General features: G+C 35.4%; 1 protein-coding gene across 1 annotated transcript in view; it reads right to left on the bottom strand.

Moving 5' to 3' along the window:
• The window catches only part of LOC134527526 (secretory carrier-associated membrane protein 1), a 68,770-nt gene that overhangs the window by 14,041 nt on the left and 41,624 nt on the right, over positions 1–13,105 (bottom strand). Inside the window, exons 6-7 of the mRNA XM_063360271.1 lie at positions 12,812–12,968; positions 5,909–6,010 (exon numbers count right to left, since the gene is read on the bottom strand). Coding sequence (XP_063216341.1) covers positions 5,909–6,010; positions 12,812–12,968 — 259 coding nt within the window. The remainder of the gene's footprint in view (positions 1–5,908; positions 6,011–12,811; positions 12,969–13,105) is intronic.

Genomic DNA, 13,105 nt, shown 5'->3' with positions numbered 1-13,105 from the left:
AGCAGACATGATAAACCACCGGCTGAGTGGCTTTTATCACAGTGGGAACTAAAACAACATCACACCACATCCACTAAGGAAACCACTGGTCTGGCAACACTGGCAGTGGATGCTTGGAAGTAAATCGTAGTACGTGCCAGAAAAACCATTTATTTGGGACGAAACACTTGTACACCGTGGCACCTTTACACAACAAAATTATCTTGGTAAAAATAAATATGGAACATAAAACTGGTATGTATACCAAGAAAATGGTACGTCTTACTACACCACTGCAAAAATGTAGAAATATCTGATTAGTAAGTTATGGATTTACGTTTTTTTAATATTATTCCCTGAATTTTCCAGGTATCACAACAATCACAAAAATTTCCTGACCTTTCCCGGTTTTCCAGGTTTTCCCGGTCGCTCGCTAGCCTGTGCGCACAATCGTACGCAATAAGGACTCTTACCAAAAGTTTATGTAAGTCTGATGCTGTTGGTTGTACTAGCGAGAATATATTTGACATTAGATACCGGAACAGAAATGAACAGATGATTCACGTGGAAAAAGTTGTTAAATGAATGTTGCAATGAAAAAAATAATCATTGGCCTGACAGGATTGGTGTGAACCAGGTGGTGATACACGAATAAGCACTTTAATTTTTGAAAAATTAAAATGTAATTATCCGGACAGTAATATCAGTTTCACTTTCAGAAAAGGATGGTTTGGAAAGGTAAGCAGCATGAGTTGAAGGTCACGCCCGGGCGGGCAAGTCACACGGCCGACTGACGATAAATTTCATAACCACGTATCTCCCGTTACACGGTGTCGTATTTGTCATACATAGGGCCTGGAATTTTTTGCGATCGCGAATTTTGCGAAAATTCGCGCGAATTTCGCATGAAAACGCGAAAAGTAAGTACATTCGCGAAAACCACAACATTTCTATATTACACTGCGAATATATCCCCGAAAAGTACCATTACAGTAGAATCCCGCCGATGCGAGCCCCCTCTGATGCGTCCATTCCGTTTATATGACCGTTTTTTGAGAAAACAGGAAAAATTTAAGCAGAGAAAGTCGAAAATTTGAGTAAAATCGGCTGAAAAACAAGTCTGTTACACTTTGTTGGGCTCTATGCGTTCACGTTTATCTTGGCGAGAGCTGTACTGTAAGCAGCCAGGCATACAAAAGACGTCTAAAAATAGATACCACCCCTCTAGACTGGCCACGCGGCAGTGTCTAGACGAGCTCGGCGCCTCCACTAACGCACGAAAAGCCGTCTCAGCTGTCATGTTATCTTACCCGCCCGACGGCTTGACGTCATACGTGACGTGACGCGACTCTTACCTCTCCCATCCCCTGCTAATTCTTCAAGGCTCATCCCTCCCAGAGCCACAAACCATGTAAAAACAATTCCCCCCCCCCCCTATCCAACTAACATTTCAACACATTCCCTCCCTTATTTCAACCTTCTGCGTGAGAAACTGTCAGCGTGTTTTTTTTTTCTCTTTTTTTTTACGCTGCGAAGGGACGTGGAAACGATAATTGCTTGAGCTGTCAAAATAAACATCGCTGACGGCTTTGAATATATATACTGTATAGAAGTCGCCAGCCCAGGTTAAGATTTCTAATACGGTTTTGAGGTAGTTGGTTAATTCACCACCGCAATCGCCACCATCTATAGGGCATCGACTTGTGGTGGTCCCTAGCGGACAAGTGTCGAACTCTTCAAACACCCCTTCCCCCTCCCGTTGAACGACCATGAGCTGCAGTGAATGATGGACGAGGGGTGCGGGGAATGACAGCGGGCAACAGCGCTGCGCTCTAACGTGTAAATAACAACTAAGACGATACAGGGCGTTACGGCAGCGCACTGCAGCGGTGAAGTTCCCAAGCTGCTCATCATACGCATCTAAAAAACGTAGAGTAAATCCTATCCACTCGCGACTTCTATACAGTATATATATTCAAAGCTGACGGCAAGGGCGGGAGCGCATCCTGTCGGTCTGTCGCTGTGATTATCTACTCCAAAAACATGTCACAGCATTTCAGGATAGCATTGTTCTTATTTCTTTCGTTTATAGCCGAATGTTTTCTACTTGATCCACACAAGGTTAAAGTATCCTTTAACCCAAGTCTTGTGTTTCAGCATAATTACCTTATTTTTACATAAGCCGTGTTCGTGTATGGTTTTGATGCTCAAAATTGATCTGGGGTATAGTTCACACTAAGTTTCTTCTCATTTGTGCGCTGGGGTTTGTTCAAGTGGCAACCCCATGTTCCTCCACTCCATTAAATACGAGCATATCAGTATCAGAAACATGGGTTTTATTGTACTGACAATAGCACAGTGATGTGCAAATTTTGCAACTGTAAAGTTTCATGGGATAGAAAAGATTTAATTGACAAACACCTAAAGTCGGCTAAGCATGTGGCATTGGCAGCAGCAAAATAAAAAAAAAAAAAAAAATAAAAAAATGTAGTTGCAAACATCTATAGCAATGTGTCTGTTTTGTGTAACTGTTTTGGATTTAATTGGCTGTTATTATGCATATTAGCCTATTCCTAGTATACATGGATTGTTTATTAAATATGTAAACTATTATATTCAATAACTGCACAATTTAGTCAACATTTAAAATACCGGTAAAATTTCCATTGCATAACGAAAATACCGACTTTAAACCACCGCTTTTCTAATTTGAAAGTACCGCTTTTTGCATATTGAAAACACCGAAATTTTCCAGGCCCTAGTCATACAAAGTGCGATGGGAGGCATATAAAGATAAATAGTGTGAGATATTTATAGTTGAGTGTTATTCAACGCATTTGTATTTCGTAAAGTATATTTTCCTACACAATTTTGGAACACATTAAATAAATTAGCCTTGCTATTCTCCGTTCACTCTTAGCTGAGTTCTGAAATAAACAAACACCGCCGTATCACTGCGCCGCGTCAGCAAGTGATAGGCTGAATTCATCTGGCGCGCCAAGCACTAGTTGCAACACACACACTTCAGTACACTCGGTGCTAATAAAATAACGGAGACGTAATATAACAGGAAGCACCATAGCACTTTATTTAGCGTAGGTGGTTCATTTGCGAAGAAAAAACTATGCACTTTACGCCTAATAACCGTCTTCACAAAATAATCACAAGTTATTATAACAGGATACTCAAGTTTCCTTTTCTTCCCGGAAGATGTTAATGTCACGGTGTCCTGTAATTCTTTCCTTGCACGAAGCACACTGCTCTTCGAAACACGCCTAAATTCCGCAGTTAAACTCGCAATATCGTTCACACGACAATCCGGATATTTGTCTGAAAATGTTTTAAAAACACTCAACACAATAGTTTTCTGTGCACTTTTCAAAGGCTTTCCCGTTCTGTGTTTTACAAAACTCGGTCCGACGTCAGCCATAACAAACCGTGCGCGCGCGAATCCGAAATGCAAATGTTGCGCCGGGCATCAACTGTACACTGTACAGTACCTTTTGTCTATGCCACCGTACACACGGCGTCTGCTAACATAATTGTAAGTACATACTTGCTGACACATTAAACTGTATTGGAAATTAATGATGAATCGCTATAATGCTATATATCAACAATTGTTATAAAAAAGACAGTGTAAAAATACTTACAAATGGTACGTAACCAAGGGACTATTTCTTGCGCACGAATAATGTGCGCGGCGGCCGGCAGCCAATGAAAATGTTTGTTTACAAGAGGCTTTGTTTATACCAAAACTCAGGTAAGAGTGAACGGAGAATATTTATGGAAACTAATGCTTCAGAATACACAATTTCGAATAACACGAGCATTTTTAGGAACAAATTAGTCGTGCTAAGTGAGGGATATGTGTATATCAGAGTACAATATGTTTAGGTCATATAATATCACAGTTCTCTGAGCAAAAATAGGATTTTTCATACATTTCCCTTATTTTACACTTTCCCCGCATTTTATAACATTTTCAATAGTGTAAAAAAGGGATTCTATTGTATTAACTAATGGGTTTGGGTTGATATTTAATATACATGAACCCATAAATATTGCTTAAATAAAATGTAAAATCTGTTCATAAGTGATTAAAAAGAAAATGAAAACTAACAGTATGGCAGTCAGGGGTGTATGCAAGAAGGAACAGGGTAACCACTCTATTAGCAAAACCAAATGCCAGGTTTTTAATAGGACATTTTAAGGTTTTCTAAGACAAATCATAAAATATTATTACATTAATAAAAAATATATGTAACTTAGATAATAATGTTGGTTGCATCAGAGCTGAAACCCAATCAACCATTTAATATTATATATCAAACATTTATAATTATGTAAAACAGAACATATTCCTGTAAGACTATATTTTACTTCTGTGATGAATATGCATTTCTTAAATATGTATACCTAATTTAGTTGCTCTAGTATGTTGTTTTAAGTATGATAATAGCAATAAACAGCAAAATTTTACGAAATGACAGCACTGGTATAAATAATACAGCAAAATCTAACAGATATATGAAATTTTCTTATGGTAGCCCTTAAAAAAAATCTTATTTATTAAGACACAACAAAAAAGAGAATTATGGCCTCATCTGCTATTCTAGTTTCTTCTACATTCAAATTTATTTTTTGGTTTAGCTATGCAATAGAGGTCATTCACGTGACAAATAAGGTACCTAACAGTTTTCAGTTCTGGCTTGTATGTTTTTTACTGTCCATAAAAATCTTCAGACGTGAAAGTAAAAAAGAAAAATTAAGAAGCTACTTCCTTTCCCTACGGTGAATCCCGGCAACCCACAGTACATATTATATTAACAAGTGTCGCATTCCTCACATCTTCTGCGGAGGTTCGCCAGTAATGGCATAAGTGACACAGTTCATAAGTACCAACGTCAATCATTTTTCAACATGTTTCTTTCAACTTGCTAGGCAAACAAATAATTTGTGATGGCTTTCAAAAATTCATGGGGTTCTTACAGTTTTCCTGGCACCAAAAAAATTCCCTGCTAATTCACCGTTTCCTAATTTTCCTGGTCGGGTGACAACCCTGGGGAAGATATACCCCCACCTACCCCACTCACTTGTGGAAATCCTAAAACATCTGTAATTCCCACCAACAAATGAAAAGAATTTGAAAGATAACATTGAAAAATGGTTTCATCCCCTCCCTTAGTAAAAATTCTGCATACACTCCTGATGGCAGTAACAACCCACCAAAGCAAATGCAAGTTATAGAGGGCAAAGATCATAAAACTCAAGCAAAGATCATAAAACTCAAGCTGACAGAGGTCTGTTAAAAAAGGATATACACACATGATTTGGTGGTCAAGTTTAGGCGATGGAAGCTGCTACAGGGATACAAAACCAAACACCTACAGTTAACAAGTAGTAGTAGACAAATACAAATTATTGTACTTTATTTTAAAGATATGTTTCAAAATAATATTGAGCACATGTTATTTTTTTTTCCAAAGATCTAATTTTAGTTGAAATGATTATGCCTAAGTGCAAAGATGGTAAAAAAAATAAAGGATCTCAGCACAAAGAACTCTTTGTTTTCATTGGGGCTATTCCAACCAGCATTATCATTCCATCAGATAGGAATGGTCAGCGGCCTAGAAGAGAATGCTGTTGCCACTAGCAATTTTCACAAATTAAGAACCATCCCTTATCACACTGGGTGCTGATAGTAACTAATTATTGGTTTAAGCCTAGGTAAGTTATGTTACCCTACAATTGCATTTTATCAGAATTCTACTTTATTATCACCAGAGAAAGTTTGTCTTGTCAGCTTTCCGTGGTACTGGAATATTTACGGTTCTCAGTACCAGTTATATCGTCGAGAACCGGAACTGACACTTCACTACCTTGTACTCTGAAAATATAGAATAAGAACGGTTACGTGGACACATACCAGGTGCCGGACCCTGGGATGCCGATGGTCTGGATGACGGCTACCATGAATTGGAAAAAAAACACGAAGAAGAACACCATGAAGTTAAACGAACTATCGCTCCTGAAACAGTCACACCCAAACAAGCAATTGCAGTCAGTCACATATCAAATGGTACACATTTGCACACCATACAATGAGTCAAGAGTTATTAAAAAAAATTATTGATGTTGAAATGTGCAAAATAACTGTAATTTACAACCTGTCATTTAAGTTTCTGTCAAAATTTACAAATAAAAGATATAAAATACTAATTAATTGTATTTTTTAAAAATAGATCAATATGTAAGAGACCTTAAAAATTTAAGCACACAATTAGTGAAAAAATTATGAAATTTGCTGATATTTAAAGTTTTTCCAGTGAAATTTTAATGTGTTTGTAAAAAACAAAATTTGGCACGGAATAATTCCATTTTCGACAGTACTGATGAATAGCACAAACGAGAGAGATCTTTGTGCTGGATGTAGTAACAATAAAGTTACCATATCCATTTAAATACTACACAAGGATTTTTCCTAACTTAAAAAATACAAAATTCTAATTTGTCTTGCTTTGGAGTATTACAAAGTGATTCACATGTGGATACCTGTCCTGCTTGCCACTTAAGTTACACTAATATCACAACCAATTATTTCAGTAATAATAACTGCATTATAATTAAATAAAGTAAACTACATTGTTTGCAAACAATTAAATCAGTGGGTACTAGGCATGTGCCAAAATCAGATTTTTCGTTTGAATTGAATACGTATGCAAATACCATATTATTCTCTAAAATGAATACTGAATTAGGAATTCAAATAATAATAATTAGAATTGGAATCCCCCAAAAATTTTTTTTCACATCACATAACAAAGAACAAAACTGTAAAATGTAGTGCAGTGGCTTCTGGGAGATTAGAGATATAATACTGAAGTGAAAGGTTGGTTAGATTAAGTTAGATACAATAATCATGGTGCGAGGCTTATTCAAAACTTGAACACGCTGCATGGCAGTGCTACATAGGACATGTTCTTTCAAGCTCCAAGGTTGCATAAAGGAATGATGGACATCTTGCACGTGGTTTTTTTCTTCTGTAACAAGACATTGCAATGATTACCAAATGTTTGCGGTAGTGATTATCTACGGATGATGAAAAAACATAAAATGATTAAAAGGGTTCAGGATATGAAAACTTAAGCCTTAGAAAGAATGAACACTGTCATGGAAAATTGTATACGTAATTGTAGAATTTTTTTTTGAGTGATGGTTGGTGGTAATGCAATAAAAATTTATGTGAAAGGTGAAAATTTGTTGCATGTGCTTCCACAGCAAATTCCCAAAGTATTTTGTCTATACTCTTTCGAGCATAGCATTGAATTTAGTCATCTGTGTTCGAGATGTTAATGGTGCTTCACTGCTGTAAAAAAAACAGCTGTGATAGGTAGGGGTGTTCAAAGTCCATTTTTCTATGGTCGAAGTCGAATTTTAAATCTTCAAACTTCCGAAGTTCGAAGTCGAAGTCGTAACTTTTCTACAGAATAATTGAAGTTTTTTCACAGTATTGATATTTGTTTACAGTCAAACCTCTATCTATCGTTTTTCAGGGGACTAACAAAAAAATTCAGTAGATGCAGACATTCAATAGATGTGGACTTCACTCTTAGATTTTGAAAAAAATATTTCAACCTCAAAATTAGTGTCAGAAATATATCAGTTAATTGTCATTATTGTTTAATCAATTGAAAAAAAATAAAAATGGAAGCTTTTATATAATTCAATTTACACTTTAAAAAAACTTAGCCTATGCATAGGGATAGTGATTTATCGTTTTCGCGAAATAGATGCGAAAACATGCTAAATTATATTTTTTCCGCTATAAAATGCGAAATCTAGACTATTCCGAGATAAATGCGAAATCAAGGTAAAAAACGTATATTCGTTTTCACTCTACACAATTTATTTACAGATTGTATTTTGTTTCAGTTCAGTATCAAAAGAAACCATTTTATGGCGTATTCAGCACAAGTATCTTATTGTCACATCATTCACAACAACCATTGTTCGTAAATATTGAATGAAGAATGGCCATCCATCCGTCCGTGCCTCGTGAAAGCAAAGAACAACTAGCTGGAAGATTGTCCGCCATCTTGCAGAGTACAAGTTTTTAGGCCACCATATTGCAACATCTCTGCTTCGCCGTGCTAACAATTGTAAGTCTCATTGAAAGCCGCATTCTTGTGTAGTCTGTGGAAGGTGGTGTGTTTACAAATAACATGCACACTCATGAATGTGTTGTATACTGTTATTTCTCGTGGTAAAAATGGGACGAAACGTCATTTACATTCGCTATCACATAAATGAATACAAAAGTGAACAGTTCTACGAAAGTGATAAGAATATTTTAATGTGCAATTTATGAAATCGCTGTCTGAAGTGAAAAAAAAAAAGATATACTTGAAAAGCTCATTAAATCTGAGGAACATCAGGCTGCAAAAAAAAAGATTCACCGAGAAGTCGGATGAAGAAAAAAGTCCGTAAAACGGCAAGCAGCGGTTTCTGGCATGATCAAAAACCTTAAAAAAAAAATTTAAAAAAAATTCAATAACATTGTTTGTGCACTCTTCATTAACTATGGCCATGAACACGGCTAAAAAATATTTACTGTAATTTTAAGTATTCATTTATTGCACTCATAAGTGCTAAAATGTTGTTTGGAAACCGGCCAAGATAGGCTATCTTTGTAGTTGTGCTAGATATTTATTTCTGTGGTGTTAATAATTAATGTGTGTATTATTTAATGCTTTTTAAAAATATACTTTTCTTCAGTAATTAAAAATGAGAGAATTGGTTAAATCTTGTTTTTAAAAATGCTACAAAATGATCAATTTCAAATTAAAAATGCTAAATGTTATTATTTTAAATGCTATAAATCACCATCTCTACCTATTCACAATAGACCTACAATTCAATTTCAATTTCTTCAATAATCCTAATCGTTCATCAAGTGTTCTCACCTGTTTACTATGCCGAGACATTTTAATCGCTCTAAAACGTTAACCTCAATTTTGAATTTTTTTTAATTCAACATTCACGCACATGTAAAGGAAACACAGATTAGAATCAGGAAGCAACATGTGCCATACATAGATTAGGATAGCATCCTCGAACAATGAAATACCGGCCTACAGAAATGCGTTCACGATTCTGCACAGGAATCAATAAATTTTCAACGCCACAGCGGAAGCCATATTGGTTTCTATGTACCTTATAAACGAGACGTCTCAATGCTCAGTCATAATAAGGGACATGTTTAGTCTTGAAGTGATTTTATATACGTACGGTATAAAATGTTTCGTTTTTAAGTTACCATTTTAGCCGACATGAAAAAGTTTCGTACATAAATACAAGTCGATAGTGTGGCAACGTTTCGTGACGAGTCGATTTCACGGAAATATGGCACCAATGTTAGCCATCTACTGTTTGTTGACAGTTTACTCGTTGCTATTATAAAATGGCTGCAGATTTAAGGTGATTTTTACTACTTCTGTATACTATCGTTACTGTTTTTATGACGGTTTCTTTCTAAGAAATGGTTATTTCTGCAAAATCTTTAAGGTTAACGATCATCTATTATAATTTATAGTGACGGGACCACATATTTTGTACAATCAATGCGGACAAAACGATAAATCGAATATCGGTACAAGCGGACTTTTAACCTTAGTTGTATGGCAATTTTGCCGGGACCGTAGAAAGTATACGATAAACACAGACAATCGATACATGCGAGTTCGATAGATAGAGGTTTGACTGTACAGTAGAACCTCGATGATACGTTCCCGTTTCATATATTTTCCCGTGTCATACGCTGATTAATTTTGGTCCCGCCGAAAGTACTATATTAACAATGGTTTACTTTCCCGGAACATACACTTATAAAATCATTTATTTCCCGTTTCATACGTTTTTACAAAGCGGAAATGTCCTATAAATTCACAAATTTTTCTGATATATTCCTCCTGATAAACTACGTTTTAATGCTTTTATTTTGAAAAACGTTAATTGTTTACTTTTGCAAACGTAAGAAAATAACTTTATCGCACCATAGATATGGATAGTATCAGGAAGACTGTGTGTGCACTTCGCTAGTAGCATCTATGGCCAACACCAAGCGAGACTAGTAGCGCTAACTAGCAATGATTATGAAAATGGTGCATGCGCTTTACCAAGGCACGGATCTCATATTTTGTGCATTCATTAATCTTTGAACTGAATACAGTCAAACCTCTATCTATCGAACTCGCATGTATCGATTGTCCGTGTTTATCGTATACTTTCTACGGTCCCGGCAAAATTGCCATACAACTAAGGTTAAAAAAGTCCGCTTGTACCGATGTTCGAATTATCGTTTTGTCCGCATTGATCGTTCAAAATATGTGGTCCCGTCACTATAAATTATAATAGATGATCGTTTAACCATAAAGATTTTGCAGAAATAACCATTTCTTAGAAAGAAACCGTCATAAAAACAGTAATGATAGTATACAGTAGTAAATATCACCTTAAATCTGCAGCCAAGTAATGGAGCACGTAAATATGAAGAAAAGACAAATGAACAACAACTTACGAAGAAATATGGATGATGTACCATAACTACAGTACAAACCCAATTGTTATCCTAAGATAATTACCATAAAAAGAACTAAAGATTCTTTGTCGATACCATAATTACTACAGAAGCACGAAAGCTACCACATTTGCACTACAGTTACCGTAACAACCGAGATGTCTATTTACCGTGACGGTGATGTATTTATTTATGACATATTAAAATTAAAGAACATTATTGAAAAAAAGGATGTTAAATTTTTATATGTACGTTTGGCACATGTTGCGAAGAAATAATGTGATCTGAAATAATGCAGTACTACTACGAAAACTGAAAAGGGTACTCGTGGATTTTTAGGTTATGGCAGTCTCTCTCGTTTTTCAGTAATATCGGCCGAAAATTAACAAGCGTATCGGAAGTCGGCAGAAATGCCGATTCAATTAAATATTGGCAAAATCAGCTTCTTCAGGACAGCTCTACATTTGATGACATGAGTAAACATATTTCAGACTTCAGGATATTGAAAACGACTTTAATTTCCATGTAGATTTATTGTGCTTATGTTTTTTTTTGCAAGTGTAAATTGAATTAAGTAAAATACTTCCATTTTTATTTATTTTTCAACTGATTTAACTTTAATGACAAGTAACTGACATATTTCTGACACTAATTTTGAGGTTAAATATTATTTTTTATAAATTCTTAAGAGTGAAGTCCACATCTATTGAATGTCCGCATCTACTGAATTTTTTTGTTGGTCCCCTGAAAAACGATAGATAGAGGTTGGACTGTATACCCGTTTGTTATCGTTTTCTTACGATCGGATTTTTGTATTTTACGTTTCTCAAGTTAAATTTTTATTGGGCTTGGTGACTTTTCCCCCCTCCAAGAAAGGACTTCATAACATTTTGTAAGGCCACTGTTTCTCATGTCATCTTTACTTGATTATGGACTGTATTTTACATTTCTGGTGGTTTTATTATATGTATATATAATGAAATGATGAATTCATATCTTTCATTAATATAATGCAATTATTTACACATTATGTATTTAAGTTTAATCTGACATTGTGCTTGTATGCTAGATTGAATTTATATATTTTAAAACTAATTTATGTTATTTGTAATAATTGTTACTTAATGGGAAAATATTTTTCCCTGGAGTATCGAAAGTATCGAACTGAAAAAACAATACAGAATCTAGTATCGAAAGTGTGGTATCGTCCCACCTCTATTAAAATAAGATGTCACTGCCGACCGTCGCCGTAGATATTATTTAAATTATTTTTGCTAATGAAGTACAAATATACGGTTCTAAACTCTCTTTTACTTTAATAAAGTAATATTATATTTACACCAATCATCCTTACAATATTGTTGAATGAAGCCTCAAGATAATTGACAAGTTATTCATGATTCCTTTGAAAAAAATTCTTGGTGTTAACTTCGAACCGAAGTCGGCAAGCTCCGATTCGACTTCGACTTTTTCGAAGCTTCGAACACCTCTAGTGATAGGTAGCCATTAGATTCATTATTTTTTTTTCCCTATTGAATCATGGCAAACATGTTATAATTCACTTAATCCATAAATAAAATATTTACCACCTGCTATATTTTGTTACATGTATTCAAGACAAATAATATTACTGGAAATATTTATACATTTAGTAGTACTCTTGAGGCAAGAATAAAAAATTATGCAAAAAATAACTTCAGAGGTCAACACCAGTACCAAGAATACTAATAGTTGTAGTACATAAAATCTTAAGAGGTAATTCATAATTTTGAATAAATTACTAAAGTACATAATAAACATTTAATATAAATTTGAAATATGGCCTCAAGCTCTGTTTTTAAAAGTTTGATGTGAGGCTTTTTCTAAACAACAAATATTTGAGGTATGGAATCTTCACAAACAGCCCAATTTCAAGAGAGAAATATGAACGAATAGCACATAACGTAGGTATGTTGTTTTTTGTGTAGCAAACTGGTTTTTAACAATTTCCCTCTTAAGTTTTCCCTGTTAATAAGTTTTTTTAGCATCAAGTCACTTGCAAAACAGGATTTTTACAGTGTTACATGACTAAATTTGATAAAATTTTGAAACTATATATTTATTTATTGTATCTTACATTTAATTAATGAAGAAAACAGATGGTTTTCAACTTGACATGAATTTGTGACTAAAATACTGGCTGGTTTTAATAAATCAGAGGAATACACTAGTCCTAGTGTTACAACTGTCCGCAAGAACCCTGGGAGAGCTCACCTGAAGGCCTTGTAGGCGGGCCGGAACCAGCAGAGGAAGGAGAAGGGCATGAAGAGGATGCTGTAGAGGATGGACAGCCCGAAGGTGGTGAAGTCGCTCTTGTGGATCATGAGGGCCAGGCTACCCACGATGTTGGCGACGAGCACCAGCGCATGGACTGCAAAGCACGCACCATGCACACACCATGCACACACAACACACTAACCACTGTATTAGGGTTAATGTCTCGTCACAAGCGAGATCATTAAAGTGTCCTTGCAGATGCTTTGGTTGTACAGTAGAATCATGCAATTA

Source organism: Bacillus rossius, chromosome 1 (genome assembly GCF_032445375.1).
Source record: "Bacillus rossius redtenbacheri isolate Brsri chromosome 1, Brsri_v3, whole genome shotgun sequence".
In the NCBI taxonomy this organism is placed as follows: Eukaryota; Metazoa; Arthropoda; class Insecta; order Phasmatodea; family Bacillidae; genus Bacillus; species Bacillus rossius.
This window is presented reverse-complemented; position numbering and strand designations above follow the sequence as displayed.